Source organism: Syngnathus acus, chromosome 6, assembly GCF_901709675.1.
Source record: "Syngnathus acus chromosome 6, fSynAcu1.2, whole genome shotgun sequence".
NCBI lineage: Eukaryota > Metazoa > Chordata > Actinopteri > Syngnathiformes > Syngnathidae > Syngnathus > Syngnathus acus.
The window spans coordinates 7,176,445-7,200,857 of record NC_051092.1 but is presented as its reverse complement, the minus strand read 5'-3'; the positions used below and the strand labels follow the sequence as shown (position 1 = coordinate 7,200,857).

The window sequence follows — 24,413 nt, the reverse complement described above, 5'->3', positions numbered from 1 at the left end:
AAATTCGCTCACAGCACCACAAAATTACACACAAAAAATTAAACGACTACTATCATGCAGCAAGAGAACACAAACAAGACGTAATACTAATGATAAAACTTGTAACTAGCTGTAACCACAGTAACTATTTACAGAAGCAGCAAAGCATGCTGGTGGAAAAAAAAAAACCCAACCATATTCTTCAATTTGAAATGCTGTTGACAGGTTGCATGCATGCACCCTTTTGGAAATATGGAGCATAGACAAACAGAAATATTTATGCAAACCTAATGGAATTACTTTTGAAATTCACAGACTGATTTTAAGGGATGCAAATAAATACATTCTAAAAATTGTCCGATTTAAATCAGTGACATGATGACAATACTTACTAATTTGTGCCACGATTAATTTTGCAATCTATTTGTCGCAGGCATGGAGGTGCAACGTCCCAAGTGTCAGGTGTCCAGTGAAGTGGAAGGTGAAGGCTTGTCCAGTAGCGCCGGAAGCGCAGACAGTCCCGACCTCTATGTGAGGAGCACAGGCTCAGATGAGCCCTCCAACGCCACACCAGATCTCAGTCCCCCTTCTTCTTCCCCTCCCCACAGTCCTCCCGCCTTAATTCGGCCAGCGCAACGCAGCAAAAGTGCTCGATTTCACCGGCAGACTGCAGTTGACCACGGAGACAGGGGGAAAGAAGCAGGAGAACGGGGTGACAAAGAAGGGCCTGGAGGGCAGACAGAAATTCATGTCGTGATAGAGGGAGGCAGTAAGGAGAGTGAAGGTGGCAAGGTGGAGTACATGCGGGCCAAAAGCTGGGGTGAGGAAAAGAGAAAAGGAGTCTTCCACAAAGGGGGAGGTGGACTTAGCGGACAAGGCACCGGCAGGACCAATGGACACAAACACACCTCCCTCAATCACAAGTCTCGGGACCATACTTCATCCAATCATAAACAAACCAGAGGAGACAGATGGACAGAGACATCCTCTTCTGCCTCTTGGACGTCTGGGCACAGGGGGGCGCACAGCAGGGCAGGGCGGCTTCTTGAGCAGGACGAAGAGAAAATGAGCAATTATGAAATGGAGATGAAGCCTTTACAGCCCAGAGACTCCACGACCCACAAGCCCCATGGGCACGGGGAAGAGAAGCACGGGCACAGTCACTCTCACGGAGAGGGGCGCTCACACACTTTGCAACGACAGAGACATAAGAACCGAGACGGGAGGGAAGGAAGAGAGGGCCGGGAAGGCAAAGACCAGCTGGAGAGCGTACGACTGGGCGACAAGATGGATGCTCGGCCTATACGACGGGACCTCACCCTCTCCCCCCCTTTGAAGTCTTCTCCCATCGCACCAGAGCAACAGGAAGTCATCCAGCGCAAAGGCCACTCGGTAAGACCCATGCACAGCACAACACAATTTCTGGACTATAGAACCCAACTGAACAAAAGCCGCAACAGTTACGTTTAGCCATGAAAACTAATGTGGACATATATTGGCCGCTTTGCGTTCATAGCCGTGGAGCTCCACATTACGGGGAAAAGAAAGAACTGAATGAGACTAAACCATATCGTCGAGTTAGAATGTATGCCTTTGCACTTGACGTAGTAAGCAGACGGAGAGTAGGTCAAGAAAAGACGTGCAGGTTTATTTTCCAAATGAAACAACACGGGACATAACTCATAACATAAAAGTAACCAAAATAACCACGTGTGTTTCTCACCGTAAACATGAATAGCTATAAGGAATTGACACAATTGAAAACTCTTGGCTTCCTGTCAACCCCACCAGTGTTCAAATTCACCGTGGGTTTGATAGCTTCCAAGTACAATGCATGGTAATGCCCTCTAGTGGTATGGGGGGTAAACTACAACAATGCAAAAATAACACAAACGGATAAAAATGGCTCATACAAATGACCTTAATCACAAGCAGACTGAGCGGTGAACAATCGGCAATGTTTTCGAAGGCAGCCAATCTTGGGTTCGTTCCAGGTCGCGAATGTTCGCCAAACGGTCGCCTGTACTTTAGGTGTGGCAAGGGAATTTGAAACATGTTCAAAATTCACTGAACAACCAAATTCGAATATCAAAATTCACTGAAAATCGCTAATGCATCTCGTCCATTGCCAGCGATGGTGGGAGTCTGGTAGCCAATCAAATAGAAATGAAATGGTTGTATTGATGCCTTTTGTTTTCTTTGATCATTAAACCACAGGGTTCAATTGTAAGAAAAAGGTAGCCTCTTATAGTCTGAGAAGTATGGTAATTAATCTCACATCTACGGACAATTTGGAGTGGTCAATCAGCCTACTGTGCATATTTTGGAAATGTGGAAGGAAACCCACGCAGGTACGGGGAGAACTGCAAACTCCGCACAGGAAAGCAAAAGAGCTGGAATCGAACCCTCACACCTCAGACCTGCGAGACGGATACAAACCCACTCTTTGTGTGCATACACTCCTTAATTATTTTACTTTGATATCATTAGTCTACAGCAGACAGGGCCTCTGTGAGGTTATGTCGTGGTTTGCTGGTTGCATCGTATGAACATGCACGCACATACACATACACACACACACACGCACACACACACACACACACACACACACACACACACACACACACACACACACACACACACACAAAACCTCTGCGCAGACTGGTATAGAGTGTGCGAAGCAAATTCACTCACGCACACACACACACACACGCACGCACGCACGCACGCACACACACACACACACACACACACACACACACACACACACACACACACACACAGGCACTAAGAGAAGCCCACTGGGGCTCTCTGCACCTTAGTAACAGCAGATTGGCAAAGTAGGGCTTCCTCTCAGATGCCCCCTATTGGTTAACTAGCGCTCTGTTGCTAGGGAACAGCTTATGCCTTGCTTCGACAGCGGCCAATCGGTGGGTGGGTGTCAGCAACAGCGGAAGGGGGGCTGGTGCGATGGAGTGTGTGTTTGCAGCTGCAGAGAACCAAGCGGGATTTGTGTCACACAAGTTCACAGGACAGAATTATCATCACACTGAGATAAATACAATGTTGCTCTCATGCAATGACTAGATTAAGTTCACCTACAAGGGACGTGCGTTTATTGGACATGGAGAATGTGCGTAACCTAAATGAATAACTGAGATGGATGCAATTGCAAAGACACCAGATTGTCATTATTGACTGACGATTAAGCCTTTTTATTTGTCTCCTCTGCAGGCCTACAGCGTTATCCTGGTTGGCATGGTGATTCTTCTCAACATTGGAGTGGCTCTTTTGTTTGTCCACTTTTTTATTTAAGAATAGCATTGTTTTTGGAATGAGCCCATACGTGCTACAACTGTAAACTTCCATAGTTATTAAGAGGGATCTGCTGTCCCTGTGTGTTCCTGGAAAAATGACGGCAACCACCTGAAGAGGACACGGAGGGCTACGATCCATTTTGGGCTAAAGATGGTTGATTTGCGTTCAAATCTTAGTCCAGCTCCTATGATGGCGACACTGCAGCGCAGCGCCCAATGACCTGGATGTAAGAAGCGTACGCCAGCCTTGGCGAGTGGGCTGCATAATACGGTCCGGAAACTGGACTAAAGTGAGCTTGACTAGTTCACATATTGACTGAAATTGGTCTGATTCCCAGGCCATGGCATTATAGCAAGTAATGCCTGCTTCCACAGTCTGAAGACAAAATATATACCTTTTCCATCTTCAAATCATAGTTTACAACAGATTTGTAATATTTCTTTATGAAGATTTTCTCTCATGTATAATACGTTGATGGATATATTATTTATTTTGTAAGCTCTTCACTTGACTCAATATGACTCCAGCTTTTTGGTTCTTCCGCCTGCCCAAATGTTCCTTCTGATGTTGTATTTCTTTAATCTCTGTCAAGAGAGACAAATGCAGGGACTGACTCACAGCACCACCCAGATATACTGTTGGAGGCTGCCTGTCTGTGTAACCCGGGCATGCACACACACTCTTGGCTTGATTCCCATTCCACTCTTTCATTTGCGAGTAAAGTGCATGACAACGGTGTGCCTCCAAAAAGCCATTGTATGTTTGCAATGAGCAGAAAGAGAATGTCTCATGAGGACATGCCCTCTATTCAGCCACATCCAACGTACCACCATTTTTCCATCATCGATGCTCTCTCTGTCTTTCCCTCCTACTCTTTGCCACCTGCAAACACCAGTCGTTGAGCTTTTCTAACTCTGAGTTGGTGGTAGTTCAGCGCAGACCCTCCTCGGCACAATATTCAAGTTAAACGTGTGCATCACTGTAGATGTGACTGTACAAAATCCATCCCAGCTGACTTTTGGTACGTGGTGGGTGGGGTACAAGCAGGTCACAATTAAGGCAACAATATAAGCTGGAATTTAGGGGGAAATTTCAGAGTGAACCTAATATGCACTGTAACCCTTGACGATAAATTTCATTTGACCTTCTGTAAACCTTTTTGAATTCACATGTTCATCTTTTTTGGTCCTCTTTGCAAAACTCGATCTCGAGCAAGGAGCTAAATAGAGTCGCTCGATCGAAGAATCGACCCTTAAGTTTCCTGGTTCGGTTAGAATTAGTATTTAAACAGTCCTCTGTTTAAGTCTCTCTCTCTCTGGTCACTAATACAGTTTACTCAAACTCTTTAAAATATATTTGCAGTATGCTGAAATGGCATTAATTGATCTGGGTTCGGCCATGTGACATTGGCAAGCTGAGCCATGTTTTAAAGGTATTAAAAGTACATGGAAGATATTGGTTATTAAATCAATTATAAACAAAAGCCCAAGTTGATAAAAAGGAACCTTGCATTGCTGTTCTTCTGTTCCACGTGTGTTAGGATTGTACGTGAAGCTCAGGTTGCGGTATCGCCAGTTATCCTGTTTTCCCTGTAAGCAAATTAGTAGAGGTCAAATGAGAGAGTCGGTTCTCAGAAACACTTGGACAAGTGAATTAAAAAAAAATAGAGGAGGTCAAATTACCTGTACTGCATATTGGGTTCATCATGAAAAATGACCTAGTTGTGTATCTTCCATGACTGAATTTGAAGAAAGCCAAAAACGTATTAGCTTATCCCCACAAGATGTCTCATGAAGTACGTCAACAAATTCTACCGATTGCGCTGAACTGAAGATTGATTCATTGCATACTAAACAAAAGTAAGCTAGTTGCAAGAGGTGACGGTGCTGCAACTTTAGTGCAGTAGTTAGCAAGTTCAGTAACATGTGGAAAATTGAGTAAGACTGTACTCAATTAATTGGAACTTAACTGTCAATTCATGCCCATATTTCAAAGTTTTTTTTGGTTAAATGTTAATGCATGTATGTTTACTAGATCCCTAGTTTGGATTGTTAGATTTTGTATTTGGGTGTATGGGGGTAATCCATCACATAAACAAACAATACCAAGAGGGCATCTGCGTGAAAATGCATCTTAACACGTTACGTTGTGTTTTTAGGCTGAGCAAAGCTTGATTCATACTTCAAACAGACTGGAATTAACCACAATAAAAATGAATATACACCCAAATTTGATTATCCAGCACCCATGCACCACCACTCTGTTTATTTGAAATTCATTTTGTGTTTTGTATAATCTCAACAATGGTGTCTGTTGTTTTCTTCTGTATATCATACCGCTGTGGGAAAAGTCATTAAAACACCAACTCACGTATAGCGGCCTGAGAAATTTGCTCATAACGTTTATGCAAAGGGTCAAAGTTTGTGTTTGTAATGTTTCTTAGAAATCATAAGATTCAATAACAAATCAAAGTACTTTAGTGCACTCTAATGGGAGTCCTGACACTGACTTTCATGATTGCATACAAAGGATTTGTCTATAAAATCCATCTGGCAGATCAGCCTCTGTATTTGTTTGCTATCTATCCATCCATCTATCCATCCATTATCTGTCCCGCTTGCCCCCACGTGGGTCACAGGCATGCTGGAGCCTATCCCAGCCGTCATCGGGCAGTAGGTGGGGGACACCCTGAGCCGGTTGCCAGCTAATAGCAGAGTACACAGAGACGAACAACCATCTGCACTCGTACTCACACCTAAGGGCAATTTGAAGTGCTCAATCGGCCTGCCAAGCATGTTTTTGGGATGTGGGAGAAAACTGGAGAAATGGAGAAAACCCACGCAGGCACAGGGAGAACATGCAAACTCCACACAGGGAGGGCCTGAGGTGGAATCGAATCCGCAACCTCTTAACTGCGAGGCGGACGTGCTAACCAGTGCGTCACAGTGCCGTCCTATTTGTTTTCTAGTTCGCATTAATGAAAGTTTATGGGAGTATAAACAAAGGTGCAACCTTTGGGTGATAGGATGTCTCTTCCACTTGCCACCGCCAACTATTTCAGGAAACAGTGAGCTGCTGCTGGTTTTCTGACCGCATCGCAGCTGTTGTCTCATTTCTGTCATTTCTCTCCATCTTTCATGTGTTAAAACCAGGAGGCAGATAATAATCTCATTCATTTGGGTCCTAGACTGATAAAGGTTCTGCTGCTGTTTGTTGTCAGCCTGGTGACGATACACCTGTTACACTGCAGCATGTTACAGCATGCCAAGCTCTCTCTATATCTGAATCTTTCTTTCTTCCTTTCCTTCCCCTGTTTTCTTTATTTCTGGGAATTACGTACTCTGTTTTGTTTTGTTTTACGTGAAGAAATTAATTAAAGTGTTTAAAATAAAGATTGGTGTTTTTCCTTTGAGTGTGAGTTGCATCATCCCTGCAGGGGAAGTAGAGGTACATGACTTCTGTATTTTGGAGGGGAGTACCGAGCATGGTTACTATAACAACCGGTGCCTATCGTTCTTCCTAGGTGCTGTCAATGACAGAAAGCGGTTGATGTGAACTTTACATTGTAAAGTTAAACTAATAGATTAAAAACAAAACAGGCCAAAACGGAATTTTCCAAACACAACATAACTGGTTTTAATTTTTGTCTAAACGAATGGCCAAGCGACATTGCGCCATGCGTGGCTTTAGACACGGAGATTTGCTGCTATCTACTGGTGGCCAATTGAAATTACAGCACCAAGACCTGAGTACAAACAATATACATATTTATTTGGATTTGTATGTCTATTTTGCGAAGCTACATTTGCTACATTTGACATCATTTAGATGGGTAAATCATTGACAAAATAAAATGGAAACTAAATCAAGACCACCTGCAATACCACCACGAACCGCTAGATGGCCGCAGACCACCGGTTGACAAATCACCGGATTGTGTTGTTACCAGCTGTTATTTTCTTCAATCTATCTCGTGCCACAGCAGGATGAAGACAACACACTAATGCATACAACGAGCGCGTTCTTGGTTGTCCTTCGGTAAAGTACTGTTCTGCAGTGTTGTTTCACAAGGTAACGTCGCATTTTCGCTTTTATGTTCACTTTCGGCAAACTTTTCGGAGCCGCTGTTAACTTTCGGCGAACTCTTGGCAAGATGCCCGTTGATATTAAGATGACTGCGTGACTTTTTCAGTGGCAGAAGGCGGCGACGACTGTTTAGAACGTTTGCTTGGCCGTGTGCTTATTGTTTCTTCGGCTATCACTGGAGCTGCGGTCCGACCGGCGCAAGGGGAGCAGGCGGAGGTTGTCCTGAACGCCAAGTAGAATACTTAGAGTGGAACGGCAAGTTGATTTATAACCCCTCGAGACGGTGTCACCCATTTCTTTGAGTTGTGGAGGGAAGCAAGCAATCTTTGTGTGACACGAGAAAGAGCTCTGGCTGGTGAACTCAATAGCTCTCACAGTGCCTCTGACTTTTTGGCTGCGCGCCCCTCTGTTTGTTTTTGTTTGTATGTCTTTACTTTTATTTGACAAGACAGTCCATTTTTTGTTTTTTTTTGGTTAAGCTTCGGACCCGCTGTCAGTGGGTGTTTTGACTATGGTGGAGAGTCACAGCCACGTCCAGAGGGAAGGAGTGTACCGCTGGTTCTCGTCCCTCACTTCTGCCCAGAGAGCCGAGTTCCTGTGTGGCCTGCTGGACCTCTGTGTCCCCATCGAGCTTCGCTTCCTCGGCTCCTGCCTGGAGGACTTGGCCCGTAAGGACTACCATTCGCTCCGGGATGCCGAGATCAAAGCTAACAACCCCACCGATTTATCCGGACTCACCAACATCACGGACGAGGTGGTGCGGAGTAAGCTGCTGGTATCCCTCGCCCTGCTCGGCTCGGACAACCGAGAGGCTGCGTGGGTCTTGTACCAGACATTGACACATATAGACACGGTGATCAACAACTACGGCTTGGCCTTAAACGACGGAAGGGCCGAGGAGCAGTTTTTGTTGCTTTTCACTATGGCATCAAACCACCCGGCTTTCAGCTTCCACCAGAAACGGGTCCTGAGGCAGCAACTCGGCGAGATACAGGACGTCCTGCAGGTGAGAACCGTGGAATGCCATAGATGGAAAAAAAACAAAACAAAACAAAACAAAAAACCTTAAGGCTATTTCAAATAACCTTATATGTAGTTATCTGTCTGACTGTCTGACTGTTAATCCAGTGATCACTGTTATTGTAAATGCATTTCTTCTTCTTCTTCATCCTCCTCCCTTCTTCTTGTAGTGACCCCTCATTAGATGGTTCAAGTACACATAATGCAATGGTTGATTGCAATTTCCCAGTCGTTTTGGTACATTTCTCATACCAGAATTGACATTTGCAAGACAGTAAGTGCATATTTCTAAAGCAATTTAAACAAGTAGCAAGACGGTGGTTAATAATCCTTCGCAAAAGCAATTTTCTTTCCCCAAATGCATAGTACATCGCTGAAAGGTAAATGTTTTTGTTACTGAACATGCAGGGCTCACATTAACCTTGGCCTGATGGCCCAAGGCCCCCCCAAAAAGAACAAAAAAAAAAAACACTTGGCGCTTTCTGCCAAATTCACAAACAGGCTAAACTAGACTTGCCCTGGCACAAAAATGAAGACAAGCCATTTTTTACACCAAGATCAATAGGGCCCTATGTGTTGATCTGATTTGTGTTGTCCAAGATAAATTACTGTTAGCGTGGTGATACATTGCTATTCAGCATGTCAGCCTCACAATTCTGAAGCATGGGATTTGAATTATCTATATTATATTCATATATAAATATTCAGTGCATTTGATTTTCCCCAGATTTTGGCCACAAAGCAGGCCAGCATTAGAAACTCCTATATGCCAATTGCCAACACCACAATATTTAAGACAACAAACTAAACACAGTGACGAGTTCACCTACTTATTGGAAGAGAAGGGTAAGGCAAAGTACCTAGACACTATGAAACCAGTCCGAGGAAATATATTCCAGATGAGACTCAAATGGCGTCTTAAATGGAAAATTACAGGTTTGTCAGTCAATGACGGCTCACCTGTTCGTACAACAGACCTCAGTTGTGTAAATGATATGTGTGTAGGTGAAAACGTCTCCTTTGATTGACAGTAAGGTTTTAGTGATGTCTGCAAAAGCAGAAGTGAGGTGGCTTTTTCCCTTTTTGTCCGTGGAAGGATTTTCTGTTGTGCATGTTTTTATTAAATCGAGATAATCTTTAGCTGTATAGTGAGTTGATTAAGAAAGCTGAAATCCATCCTTTTTTTTTTTTTTTTTTAACTCCCACTTATCCTTTTAGCTGATTTATGGCTAAAGGTAGTCTCCACTCAGGACGTCATGCCAGCCAATCGCAAGACACATAGACAAAGAAGCATCCACACTTTTGTTCACACCTACATGGACAACTTATTTTAGTTAGTTTTCAATTAAGCCAACATCCATGATTTTTAAATGTGGGGAAGCCAAGAGAGCACGGCGATAACGTGCAAACTCCACATTGAAAGGATGGAGATGAGCTCCAGGCATCCAAACTGTGAGGCGGACTTGCTGATCACTAGTTCATCACGCTGCCTGTTGCTGGAATTAATTAGGATCAAATGAATTACGTCACGGTGATGGTAGTTGAAGCTCTACCAATTTGTTTTGTGACCTTGGCCAACCTCTGACATTGGGTTGGACCCGTTTGAAATAATGGAACTACACTGTAAGTGTTATGAAGACAAAACAATAGAATGCTTAGTTTAAATTTCAATTATAAAACCATAATGTGAAGCTAGCTGGTGGTCCAGGTTGCATATGCATTGCACGAATATTACACTTCAAAATGTAAAAACATCCAAACGTGCTTCTTTTAATTTTGTATTACATATATTATTACTATTATTACTTAGAATGTGAGTCTGTTTACTTAACGTAACTTCAGTCTACAAATATTTCAAAGGAAGTCAACCTCCAGTTTTTCTTTACAATAATATGTTGTATGTGCCCACACTTGTCGAAACTTTACAGTTGCTAGGTTTCTGATCACAAACTGCAGTTTTCTGATGCTAAGCCCATTGATATGGCTCTAAACAGGTGGATTTTGGCTTTTAAATTCATATTATACAAAAGAAACATTAGTTGCAACACAGCGTTGACTAGTTGGGCTTCACAGAACATATTATTACAAAGAACATTTTGGGGTTGACTTCCTCTTTAAGGATTATACCAGTAGTTTCACCCGACTGTCGTAAAAACAGTCTGCTGCATGACCGCATATATTGTTATTACATCACGCATTGGTCATTTGACATTTCGTTTTATCGGGGGGGGGGGGGGCGCAGGTGTGGTTACAAATAGTGCTACACAGCACTCCCACTGCTTGTAATATGCACATTAAGTCGAGCCACAAAAAATATGCTTGGCTGGAAATGCACTTTATGAATGTTGCATATATTGTTAAACAATGCTGGAAGCATTACTTTTGATAGTTGTTCAGATTGATCAAAAACAGAGGACTTCGTGAAAGTAGATGCATTTTTGTATATTTAGTTCATGTTGGATATTTCAGGTGAGCTATGGAGAAGCCGGCATTGACGGTCAAGGAGCAGGCCCATGTGATGATCAAGTGGCTCTCTCTTACACTCAGCTGCATCCCCACTATACCCAGCACAATGTGTCCTTGCCTGGCCTGGCCACTTTGTCTCCCTCTGGCTGCTCGCTTCCTGATACAAGTGCGGCCTCCTTGCCGGTGTCTCCTGCTCATCTCTGTCATTCACCTTGCACTTGCTGGCACAAGGTAGGACGGTTTGGCAACTGTGTCTTTCATGGAAAGTTAAACTGTTAACATCTAACAGCTGTATCCAGCTCAGATGTTCAAATTCATCTGCCATTTTCTCTGGTATGTGACCCTAATGTAGTTGACCTCATGCTAATCCACACACACAACGCATGAGGCTGTGAATCTGGGAAGTCGATGGCTCTATTGGGGGTGTTGCAGACCATCATTCGAAAACATGTAGGACTGTCATGAATTGATGGCAGAGAAATAATGGTAGCGCTCATCTGTGCTCTTGCACTATTACATGTGAACATGATATAATTGACTCTCACATGGTGGAAGGCATCCCAGCTGTGTGGTCTGACTATGACAGAGCCCTTTTTACTCTTCGTGTATGTAAAGCGTCAGAGTGTATGGAAAAATGCCATATAAAATGCATTCTATTATTATTCAAATGTTTCCTTTGTCTGATCGTTTGTATGACGTGCATATCGAGCTGCATGACTAACAATGCACAATAATAAAAGAGCTCCATTAAATGCAGAATGTTTCCAGATGCTGTATTTTATTGTATTTCAAAACAGGCTTGAAACATTGCATGCAATCAGTCTGTTTAAAACTTGCTGTTAAGATTTAAAGGGGACTTTTTTCAAACTACTAGCAAGATTTGCATGTCGGCTCGCTTCGCTCCTCCCCATCGTGTCTCTGTCCAAAGTCAAGCCCTTCACTAATGTGAATGCATCAATGCTCTGACTCAAGTTCTTAACCATGTCTTAAAATAACAGCTAAAAATATGTTTTGAAAAAATACATCAAACTCGAGGCAGACTGCCCTTTATAGATTTAAATCAGTTTATTAAATCTTTGACTTTTTTTTTTTTGTTCCTCCCGATGTCTTCTCTATCCTTCTCAAACCTAAGAGGATTCGGCCAAATGTTTAAACATGAGTGAGCGGTGAAGGGAAAGTACCCTTGCTCAGAGTAGAGCATTTGTATTTCGTGTTTTGTTGCCCTTGGCTCCTACTTACTGCAGCTCAGCACATTTCTTATTGCTGAAATCAACCCTCTGTGGTTTGCTTCAGTGTGTGCGCGCGCATGTGTGTGTGTGTGTGTGTCTCAAGTGAATCCAAAGGAAGCTAGCAATCCTCTCTCCCTCTGGATCTCTTTGTGTAGCTTGAGAGTTAAACCTTTCTAATGGATGTTACAGTGCCTTTCTTAACTGCAGCAGACTAGACATTAGCTCCAGGGATCTTAAAGTTTTGACCTGAGCCCAGCATGAGCTATGAATTGGTCAACACAGAGAACAGAAGGCACAATTTTTTCCCATTAAAACAAAACTTAACTGTTGTCTTTGAGTATGTTTTCTATGTCCATAATCAAAACCATGTGTCTTCCAGTGTTTGTGCTATGAGACTTTGAGAGAAAGCCCAACCCATGTGATGTGAATGAGACTGTCCCAATTGCATGTTTCATGCAGGTTTGCTTCAATATGCACAAGCAAGGGGAAAACAGCATTATTATCCGTTTTAAATTCAAGCTTTTTGCAAAGACAGTATGCTACAATATTTGCATTATGTACCACAAATTCTTTTTACATAGTTTGGTATAGAATCGATGGATCAAAGCATTGGAGCACAATTCCTAATCAGGAAATGAAGGGATGGACTGGAGCCCTTTAGTCTCCTCTGAGATCAGGCTAAAATTGCAGATTTCCTTCTTTCTTTCCGTCTCTCTTTTTGAATGGTCTCTCCCTCATGCTCTCCAGAACCAGCCCAGAGAGGCTAGTACAGCCCCTGCACTTGGATCAGGGGTGAAAATTGGAAGAGGAGCTCCAGCAGTTAGCCAGGAACCCATCGCTCCTCACCTCGACCTCGCACCTCCTCCTCCAACTGTTGGGCAGGGCCACGATGCTGCGGCAACACCTACTAGTCATCAGGGGAAAAGAGGAACAGGTGAGCCTCTGGAGAAGTATCATGGCTTGATATGATTGACACCCCTGTCGGCCTCCTTGCACACTCTATCATATTCTATAAATAGCCTTTCACTGTCATCATCAGCTTGACCTAATGATGAATGCCTGAACTTCCAACCGGTGCATATGAAACGTGTGTCTAACTATGTACACCGCACCCGGTCCAACCTCGTCGGGCAAGATGTAACATGCTAGTCCCACGGAACATCACTAAGCTTCAAGAATGCACCCTCAGGAATTGCCGTGTTGTATATCACTCTGGGATTCATTTCACTCATGGTTGCAACTTCAGATGGCCCATGTAGACAACATCTCGATAGTACAACTTTATTGACTGAATAGTAATATGCAGGACTTTATTATGCTTATTGTTGTGTGTGTTGGTCATGATTTGGCCTGCTAAATGTGCCTATGTGGAAATAGTTTGGCTACGGCGTTTGTACTGTGTATCCATATACACAGATGCAAAATTGTTTGTACTATCACATCAAGTATCTGCCCGCAATGAATGGCATGGCAAGATTGATCATTTTTACGTGTGGCTTCCAAAGATCCAAAGAACACCGATTCTATCCGCAGTGAATTTGATTTCGTCGAACACACCTGATACAAATGATCAGCTCATCCCCAAACTGTGTAGAAGCATGATAAGGATCCTGATCATTTCAGTCGGGTGTGTTGTAGGGGGGACACATCTAAAACAGCATGGATAGGAGCCTGGGGGACTGGAGCGTTTTAGTTGGTTGGATCACCAAAACTCAAGTTATGACCTGTCCGTTGCCATTGGATCAGATCTAATAAATGCAAAAGAAGGCAATGTATATGTGGGTATGGGGGGCCGCGGAACTTTGGAAATTGGAGGTGTTGTAGCTTATCTTCCTTAATCAACCATTTAAAAATTAACCATCCTGTGAGATCCAGTGAATTTATATTAAACAAAGTTACACTTTACCAAGAGTAGTCCAGGGATGGGCAACCTTTGCCACAATTCGTCGTCAGTGCAACTAAATATGTAAATAAAAATCCTTGAAATTGATTTGTGAGGGCTCACTGAATTGGAGGGCTACTAAATAAGTAAATAAAAATAAAAATCATTGAATAAGTAAATTGGGGAGAGCTCAATGAAATGCTTATAATCAACCTCTCCAATTGTTTTATTCCAAATTTTTTATTTTTTTTTTGGTTGTTTTGGGGGAAAAATGATTCAAAGGACCACTCAAGAGTGTAGGCCCATTCCTGGTCTAGACCATACTGTCTGGCTCCCTGCCTGTGTCTGAAACACAATACTCTCCTCTCTCAGATTACCTCATGGTCACATCGCATAGCTGTCATCGGCATAAAACGCTCAACATGAGCACAGGCACACACAACAGTCATTTTGAGCTCATTAAAACATGATTGTGAAGAAGTGGAGGCACATGATTTACACCTTCACAAATCCAAAACATCATTAGGAAACACACAGCATTAGGAAAACATCTTCACTGTATGTAATAAAGTATTCGACCCACTCTTTTGGCCGCTTAAGCAGCATGCAGCAAAACGTTTACTGTTTTCACTCACACATACTGTACACACCATACACGTCCAAACCTCGGCCTTCTTTCTTCATGTCCTCTGTTCTCTATGCAGCTGCTTGTCCCTGCGTGTCTGCTATGCTTTCAAGCTGCCTCATGGAGTCTGAGTCCTTTCATGTGTAGAGGTTATTTTCCCATCACACCCATCTACAAAACCCATGATGCCATTTGAAATCAATTTCATCCCATATGTATTGACATGAAGCAAATTTGAAGAAGCCGGGCGATGTCGCACACCTCTTGACATGCCCGCGGACTCTGTGTTGGAGGTCGATGCTGCTCATACAGTTGGTACCCAACATGAAAAAAAATGCTGACTTACTGTGCACTGTTTAGCTGATATAGTAGAAGCAGAAAGCCCACTGCTGCGAACACTCACCGCTGAGCAAGGCAGAAGAGGAGGTACGGCCAAACCTCAAGCGCAACACACTTACTGACGAGATCCGGCCCACATTGAATATCTAATGATGAATGAATGTCGTACTGGCTACTGGCTACCTCGCGGTATGTGGGCAGGATGGAGACTAGTACATTGAATGAGACACATCTGCCTCTAAAACTAGCATACTAAATGCGTATGTCTAAAGTGCTTGATCATTGGGGTATTGTGATCAATTTGAGCCACAAACATCTTACCTGGAAACGATTTCATTATTTGAAAAAATCCCTTATATGTCTCTAGGGCTGAGAAGGAACAGGCATTTCCACAATGTGAGATTCGTGCTAATTTCACCGAATGTTATCTTCTGCTTTCTTGCTTTCAGAGCACTTCTTGTGCTTGATCAGACATAAGTACATTTTCTTTGTCGATTGCTTTTATAGTGGCAGTTGAAAGAGTTGCCTTGCGAGGAGTGACACATAAGTTTGAAGACAAAAGTGATTATATGTTTGAGGTGGGTAAACGTAGGTTAACACTTTTGCTCAAACCTTCTTTAAACACGATTGAAATTATTCTTCTTTTCCCGGAACCTTCAGGCCAGCTGGTCTGATGGCTTTGTTACATCAGTTGTGCGAAGTCAACAGGAGGTGAGCGACTTACTTTCACAGGTGAGGACTACACCGCCCACTCATATTTGGATATTTAAATTGATTAAAATGATTGATGCTTGGTAATGACTATGCCGTAATGTGCTGATGAGTAATTTTTTTTGTTTCATTTTAATTTTTTCACAGTTGTCTCAGGCATTTCCTGATGAGCGAATGGAGAAGCTCTTGCCTCAGTCCAGTGAGTCGGATGCCAGGTTAGTTTCAGTCCTGTGGAGGATGATAGCTGACTTCTAGATTAGACAATGAATGATGAATTTCAGATTTTTTTTTTAAATAAGAAAACAAAATACCATCATCTCATACTTTGGAATATTGTTCTTTAACAGCATAAGTGAAATATAGTAAAGCACCGATGATGGGGAACAGCACACAATATTGAACCTTGATGATTGACATCTTCCAAACCATTTATCAGACATTTCTCAAATGCCAGCCACGGTTGTGTCTGATTTTTGATGAGCTAACCAGGAGCCGATAGCACCAAGACTTGTGACTGTCTTGAAAATCAACGTTCTCTGTCAGCCATTAGTAAACCTTTTGTCCTTTTTGGATTGCAATTGTTCAGTGGCGTCCACACTACCTTAACCATCAGAGCTCAAAGACATGAGCAGCACCAACCAACTATGTCTCCAAATCCAAAAACTCTTTTTATGTAAATAAAGGGCCAAAGTGAGGCAGTTTTTCTTCCCCATCTCTTTTCAGAGGAAAACATTGTCCAAATCGGACTCACACAACCTCTTACCCTCACATTCACGTCCACTGGAAATTAAGCCCAAAACAAAGTTACGTTTTAGACAATGGGAGGAAGTCGATGTAGCCATAGGGAGCCTACATAAGAACCGAGAGAATGTCAAAATGCAAAGCCAGAACCGGACCGGTTTTCCACCTTCGATACAAGTTAATATTTGCACTTGTGTGTTCTTCCTGTAACTGTCTGCTCTCTCCACCTGCCCTCAGATGTCTGACAATGTTGCCCAGCCATGTCCTCCAGCACCACAGCGTCCAAATCTTCTTCACCTCCACCAGGGCTCTCTCACCCAACTGCCTGTCTCATCTCTCTTCCTCCCTCCCTAACATGCCTCCCTCCCCTCCCACAGCTCCTGTCATTCCAACCTGCCCATTAACCTCCAACCATAGTGAGTCTGTTCTTTCTTAATTGTACTCATTCCCATTGCGACTCAATGACACTCATGTAAGTCTGTCGAGAGGATGCGAAACATGTGGCATCTATTTTTAGAGGTAGCGACAGTGATACCAGAGGGAATATTTCCTGTCTTGTTTATGCAGTCTATGATTGGCTGGCGACCAGATCAGGGTGAACCCTACCTCTCGCCCTATGACGGCTGGGGTAGGCTCCAGCATGCTCGCCACCCTAGCCAAGATAAATAGTTTGGAGAATGAATGAATGAATGAATGAATGAATGAATGAATGAATGAATGAATGAATGAACGAACGAACGAACGAACGAACGAACGAACGAACGAACGAACGAACGAACGAACGCACGCACGCACGCACCAACGCACCAACGCTTGGTTATGCAGTGTTGGTGCTGGGAGAGATGAATATTGATTATTATATTATTATTATATTATATCAGTGAAGAGATGGTGGTAGTGATGCTGTAGAATTTTTGGTGTGTGTTTTGAAGGTGTTACCGGGAGAGGACAGCATCTATTTTTGTCTGGTGTGGGAATTCATTGTGGTATGTTTGTGTTGGGAAGCTGAGTGTGGTGACCTCGTGTGTGTGTCTGTGTGTCTGTGTGAATGCTTGCATTTGATTCTACGAATGGGACTTCATTTGAGCGTATTTTTAACCTCCAGTATGTGTGCGCGGGTGTGGGTGTGTGTGAGTCAAACCACAAGGGATGATGTGTCAATGTCAGTATTCAGCGTTGTGTAATTGCACTGTATATTGTCGTACCCTAGCATGCATAATAGTTTTTGACAGATATGTACATATTTTGTTATGTCAGAGCAAGAACACTTCATTTTGACGGTGTCCAGTCCAAGGTGCATAGAGCGCTTACCTCGTCACCTGTTCTGTTTGAAGATATTTCAAGTTTTCAGCCGTCTTTGTAATTCTAACCCCGAAAAGTTTGCCACGTATGTCATAACAAATATTGATTTCAATTCCAGTGCTGCAAACTGCATGTTGGAAGTCTATCATTCATTTCCACAGACTGTTTTATGGTTATCGGCTCAGTCAAGGCACTTGGCAAGGGAAAAAAATGTGTGCTTACTTCTCTCGGAGCGTGCTGTGGACCTCGCTGTGACCAACAATGCGCAGCACAATTCTCTAGTCTAGGACTGCGTAATTGTTACAAGCCACAATTACAAAATTGACATACAAAAAACATGTACTAATATGCATTTATAGCCAATGCACTGTTTGTTAATTTATACATTTTCACCTTTTTATTTTAAAATAACAAATTTTATAAATTTGTTTGTTCCAAAAGGAACTTGCATAATTATAGTGTTTCAAAAATGTTTTTGTTTTTTTTTCGGAATATATGTCGCACTAGTTCATAAATGAAGTAGGAATAAAAACATATATGAGTCGCTCTGGAGTATAAATTGCATTTTGGGGGGGGGGGGGGGGGGGGGGACATTTATTCTGCAGAAACCAATACCATGAACAGTAGATCTCGGACTCACTCTCAAAATTGTGGCTCGAGTTGTAATTTTTGAATCGGCTGAGCACTTCGGATTGTGAGCCTCAACCATTTTCCAAGCTCTTCAGAAAGGGATTTTTTTTTAATCACTAATACACACCACACCGCATAATTCAGCCATTCATCAATTTTCTGTATCGCTTATCCTCACCTTCAGTTCTCGTTTTCAATGCTCAACATGTCATTATGCTTGTTGCTCGCTTTAGCTACTTTTTGTATGGCATCATCTTGATAACCAAAATAGAATCTAAATGAGAAGAATTACCTGAACATCATTTCTGTGTGCAATAAACTCTACAGCATGTTCATGATATTTTCATTGTCATCTGTCACTCAGCAAGCTCAGCCGGCTGTATGGTGCAATACCGAGGAGCCAGCAGGTAAGATTTCATCATCACTCGCTCATCAACGCCATGTGCAGCATTTCTGACCTCTGACAGCTTGTCCTGTTTCAGGGCGGTGTACAGAGTGGCCAGTGTCCAGCCTGTTGTCAGCACTCACAATTCTGCCCTGACCCGCTCCACCCCTCACCTCTCATCTCTCCCTCTCTCACATCCTTCTCCGCACTACTCTCCCCAGCTGTCCTCCCTCCCTCCCACGGTGCCAGCCTTGCCCGCACAGGGCTTCCTCTCCGGCAGAGGCGATGTTTCCTCCCAGCCGCACCCCCAAAGCAAAGCGTGCCCTTTACTTCACCCACATGCGCATTCGGAGCCGCAGCAGTCCCCGTTTCACCCACTGCAGCTCCAGAGCCAACCTCAGCATTCGCCCCATTCTCAGTCCCTTTCGTATTCAATTTCTCAGTCCCGTTCTCAGCCCCACGCGCAGTCTCCATCACAGTCCCAGGCAAACGCGCCGGAGCAAAATGGCATCCTGGACTGGCTGCGCAAGCTTCGCCTACATAAATATTATCCTGTCTTCAAACAGCTGACAATGGAAGAGGTGGGCCCAGTTTCAAACAAGACTTCCGGTTATCAAAAATAGTTCATTTGAGCGTGATATGAGGCTTCTCTCTTTGATACAGTTTTTAGCACTGACAGAAGATGACTTAAACAAGTACGACTTAACCCAGGGTGCAAAGAAGAAACTCAAGACTCAGCTGGAGTTACAGAAGTCAGCAGAGTAAGTTGCATTACTTTTTAAGCCTCAGACTTTTTTCTCTTGGTCCCACTGCAGTTGATTTGCTATATCAATCTGGCCTGAACTGTTTTGAACAATCTTATGTACTGAACTTCCATGACTAGCAAGGCAGAACTTGCTTGAGTAGGACGCTTTGAAATAAGGGATACGCCCTTGAGATCTTAGTTGAAGTTGTGTTTGAGGATCACGCATTTGTTTTGCACATCATTTTTTTCCTTCTTAGTCCTATCCAAAGTGTCTAATAAAGTTGTTTTCAATGTTTTGATTGCAAACAAGCTACACTAATGGTTTACAGCACTATGGTAAACGTTGAAGAGCCAGCTGGTAGCTACCCGTTGAGTTCTTCCCATTCTGGGACAGCAAGTGGTGATGTGGAAACATCCTGCATAAGAGCACCTTGCTTGAGTTTGCCTACTCACAATTTGGCAACCGATTGGCATCTACACACTCAGCAGACCGTGCAACACATCACGGTTTATGAACTTTGAGTAGACTCGAGAGCTAAGATTTAGATAATCAAGGGAAAGAAATGCAAAAACACTTGGGCATGCAACCAAATGTGCATAAATTGGAACTCAGAAATAGAAAACACAACATGAACACGTGAAAAGCCTGGCTGTTATCATTTGATCACGTTTTCCATTTTCACCCTGTTTCCATTTGTTAGGCATTTGCGTATGAGTGCGTGTGCCTGCTTGAACGAGACAAACAAAATGGAAAGTTTCATACAGCAGATTTGCAGATGGCGCTGAAAGGGAGCAGTCCAGCTTGCTTTGAGCGTTGATGTCGCCCTCTGGTGCTGATTTCTGGGCACTACCAGCCCATTTTGTACACATTTTCTCTCAAGTTTGTTTGTTGGTCCATGTGCTTGGTTTATGGTTGAGGAAAAATCCAAGGAAGCCTTTAAGGTTTCTGTAGTTGTGAGGATGTACACTTTGCATTTTTTTTTCTTTTCATGTTTATTTTGTCTGATTGTTTATTTTTATTTATTTATGGACCAGCAGGGAGATGAAGCTGGAGAAGCGGACCTGTGGTGGTATCGCTCGAGTGATGCCTTCCAGTCATATGGGACCATCCACCCACACCTCCACTGCAGGTAACAAATGCGGTTTTTTTTCTTCCCAACATATAGACTGAATCTGAGAAAAGTTACATTTTAAGAAGAAAAGAACAGTAAGCATTTTAAATGTCATATTTAGGAGCAGCAATTACAAAAGGTTGTCCAGATTTTTTTTGTCTCTGCTTTCTGCTCTTCGGCAGATCAGTGTGATGATCGATCCTTTCTTTGTATCAACAAAAAGTAGTCCCACATGTGTTACAGTAGAGCTGAGAGTGGAGGTGGACAGCGTGCTGCACCATCAGCCCATCCACGCAGACAGCAGCTCATCCTCTGGCTACTCCAGCTCTTCGTGTTCCCCCCGAACGCCCCTCTGCTGTGATGCCGCTCTGGACAGGAGCGTTTACCGGCGTAAGTTGCTTCACTGCAGATCACCAGAAAGATGGACAATTCTTTGTGAAGAGATATATGGCTCAGGATCATTTTGCACAGCAGTCTGTGTGTCTTTTTCAGGTGTGTCAGGTCCAGATGCTGTAGGAGGCGGTCAAGAGAAAGAGCGCTCGTGCATTTTTATCCTGAACTCCAGCTGCCCGGCAGGCCCCAGCCGGCCCACGGCGCAGGTCCTTCCGGTCCAGACGGATATCAGCACTCCTGCCGTTGCATCCTGCTCCTCCCACCTTCCTTTCACGTTTTCCCACTACCACCCACAAGGAAGCTACCCTCAAAGCCTGCTCTCTTCACTCTCAAACCAGGCGCGAATTCTATCTTCCCCAGGAAAGCTCAGGTCGCAACCCCTGTGCGCAGAGGACAGAACTAAAATGGCAGCCTCGGGTCCACCCGGTACGAGCGTGGCTTTCAGTCCTGGGCTGGGTGCAGGCATGGGCGTGAGGCTGGAGAACCTGCTTCCCAGGCTCAAACTGAAAGTGGACGCCTCCTCCTCCCCCCATGACTCGGGGACTGCCATGAGTCTGATGGTCGAGACCAGTTGTGCTCTGACCTCCACCTCAAACAGCCTCCACCATGTGTCGCAACCTCCTCTCCACTTTCACCTCTCATCCTCTTCATCCTCTTCTCCATCCATATACTACTCGTACCCACCCGCCTCCTCCTTGTCCACTTTTGCCACCTCCTGCCCGTCCATAAAGTCCCTCTCACAATCGGCTAGCTCCAGCGGCGCAAGTGTCTTTGTATCCATGGCAACCACAAGTACCGTCCCTATAGCCGCAGTGCCTGGCAACATATACTACCCTCATGGCCTCTCCTCCTCCTCCTCTTGCGGCACTTCATTGGATCCAAGTCAAGGCCACACCCAGTCCATGTGCGTTTGCAGTTCGTGTGGATGTCGGGGCAACTGCGGCGCCTACGGCACCCTGTCCACCTACGCGCCTGCGTCCGGCTACCTGCAGCCGTTCTCAGCCAACTCTGTCTTCACTCTGGGCCCTCTTCTCCATCTCAGCCCCCTCATGGCCTCGTCTAGCACCACAGGCACCGTTACCGCGCCCTATTCCTACCCGATGATGGCACCACCTCCCCTGTACTGCCAGAGCCCTGGGTCACATGACCAGCAAAAGGGCTTTAGCTTCTACCAGCCCCATGACATCTTGGGAAACGCGGTCCAGAAGCGAATAGCGGGGAACCTTTCTTGTTACAACTGTGGTGGCCATGGGCACAGAGCAGAGGGGTGCAAACAACCACCCATGGAGTCATCACAGCAAGGTGAGTCAACTCGTAAACAATGTCACCGACCATACACATTTGGAAAACAGCAGAGTGGGCAAAAATACTCAATCTGAACTTCAACATGAATACAGATGCTTGTGTTCATAAAGGTAAAAGGAGAAGCACTGATTAAACTTCTGGACTCAAGTACAAGTAAATAAGTAAAACTATTCACACTCAAATATCTGTTAAAATGGATTGACGAGCTTCAACTAGTGTGTTTTGCTAGTTGTTTCACTTCAGGTTGTGTGAGTGCCACTAGTCTAAACACTATTCTTATTAATATTATTTTATTCAATACATTTTCATTTTTGGAACCCTAACAGGACAACCAATTATGGCGAAGCTGTTATCTGAGTTTGGTCATGTGACCTTCGCAAGCTGAGCCATGATTGGTTGTGACCTGACCCTGAAGAACTGCAATGTCATTTTCAGTCAACAGCAAGTTGCAAAACGGACAGCCTCTCAGATGGATAAAAATGGTCATATTGGTCAAGTCATATTCCACAAACGCAATATGAATTGAAATACTGTGTTTAGACTAGAACTTATAATTGGTCGCATTGAACATATTATTGTTAAGAGCATTTTTGAGTTGTCTACCTCTTAAGTCTGAATTGTAAAGTAAGGATTCGTGACCCGATGTCTCGGCTGTTTATTTCACAGGCACTTTTCGACTGAAGTACACTCCCCATTCTGACAATAAGGACTCTGGGGACTGATGAGCCCGCAGTGAATTTGGAAACACAAAAATATTTTTTCCAGCCACAATTCAGCCCTCTTCACCACAAAGTTTGTTCAGCTCAAGCTGGTGTCAAACCGCCTAGTTGGTCTTTTCATCTCTGACCGCGAGCATAGCTGTTGTTGCCTCAGCTCAGAGTAGACAGCAGCTTGTGTGGCAAGAATCATCGGTTCCAAATGCCACTAGGACAAATGAACATTAAAAGCTGGAAGTGGCACTACACAGCGGAAGAGGAAACCATCGAGGTATTTTGACAGCATCCATAAGTGCAGGAAGCCTTTTCGGACTGATAATGACAAACACATTCATAGACCACAGAACAAATGTATACAGTAAATGGCATGTCTTTTGACTTTGCTCTCACGTTAGACCTACTTCCAAAAATTAGCCTTCCTGTTCTTTGGGCAAGTGAATGTTTTGTTTCATTTGTTTTATTTTATCCTTATTGGACTTCTAAACTTTTGGTAGGCTCAAAAGACCTAGAGTTTGTTTAAAAAAATATATATATATATATATTATTACACAATACAGTAGTATTATCTATTTCCTAACTTGCATCTGAAGGGAAGCTACATTTTGAAATTCAATTGTTTAGAGTTGGTCTCAACAGAACAAGACTGTAGCACAGAACACCTTGATTCCTGTGTATAATTAATACTGCATTGTACGGATTTTTTTTAAGGTTGCCTTTTCACTATCACAGTGAAACCTGTTTGTAAAGACTTTGCATCACTTCTTCATTCGCCATTCACTCAGGCAAGACCAATAAGTGCCAGTTTTGTCATGTCTGCTTTTAAGAGTGTTTATTGTTGTTGCAGGTGAAAGACACAACATTATTGTGTGTAATTTACACAAGAGAAAGCTCAGGATTGTGTCCTAATCATTGAAACCAAGTTGACTGTTAAGTGTCTGGGCAGGACCGAGACAAATATTAACATAAGGCCGGCTAGTCCTATTCACTATCTGGGCCCCTGGAGGGCGCGGCATGAGTATGTGCCATCTTTATTTAAAATGATTATTACTGAATGTCTTTTTTTTTAATGTTATACGAATGTGAGTGGGCGGGTCTTTTGTAAATTGTAGAAAGAGTGCTCAAATTTCAAGGTCTATTTTGATGTCTTTATTTTGTTGTTGATGTCTTAAAGCCAGCCTTAAGTGTAACTTTCCAGAACAGCAGCAAGACAATTTGGTAAAATCATTCAAAATGTGTATATGTTTTCATGCCAGTATTTCAATAACAACAATAAAACTGAAAATTTTAGGCTTTTGGGCTTCATTCAATAGACTTTTGGTTAAACTTGGAAAAAGTCCATTTGTGTCATTAAATAGTTATTTAGTCAGTTAAAAGATTTCTTTTCATCAAAATAAAAAGACAAGTAATCAAGTGTTCAAATAATTGCAAC

At 43.4% G+C, this 24,413-nt stretch overlaps 2 protein-coding genes across 5 annotated transcripts in view; both read left to right on the top strand.

The window, feature by feature from the left end:
• Positions 1-6,019, top strand: part of jph3 (junctophilin 3) — a 29,884-nt gene extending 23,865 nt beyond the window's left edge. Inside the window, exons 5-6 of the mRNA XM_037254412.1 lie at positions 413-1,371; positions 3,214-6,019. Coding sequence (XP_037110307.1) covers positions 413-1,371; positions 3,214-3,294 — 1,040 coding nt within the window. The 3' untranslated portion in view covers positions 3,295-6,019. The remainder of the gene's footprint in view (positions 1-412; positions 1,372-3,213) is intronic.
• A 1,228-nt stretch (positions 6,020-7,247) lies between these two features.
• On the top strand, positions 7,248-24,273 carry zcchc14 (zinc finger, CCHC domain containing 14). Of its 4 annotated transcripts, none has more exons than XM_037254408.1 (14): positions 7,249-8,389; positions 10,873-11,100; positions 12,846-13,032; positions 15,452-15,522; positions 15,605-15,676; positions 15,803-15,870; positions 16,634-16,812; positions 18,693-18,735; positions 18,811-19,294; positions 19,377-19,474; positions 20,494-20,588; positions 20,817-20,960; positions 21,045-22,265; positions 22,935-24,273. In XM_037254408.1, the coding sequence occupies exons 1-14, from the start codon at positions 7,895-7,897 to the stop codon at positions 22,988-22,990; spliced, it is 3,441 nt and encodes a 1,146-aa protein (XP_037110303.1). In that variant the 5' UTR covers positions 7,249-7,894; the 3' UTR covers positions 22,991-24,273. The 4 variants fall into 4 exon arrangements, with proteins under 4 accessions (XP_037110306.1, XP_037110303.1, XP_037110302.1 ...); XM_037254407.1 differs by having other exon boundaries at positions 20,814-20,960; XM_037254409.1 differs by having other exon boundaries at positions 7,250-8,389; positions 20,814-20,960; positions 21,063-22,265.
• The last annotated feature ends 140 nt before the right edge of the window (positions 24,274-24,413 follow it).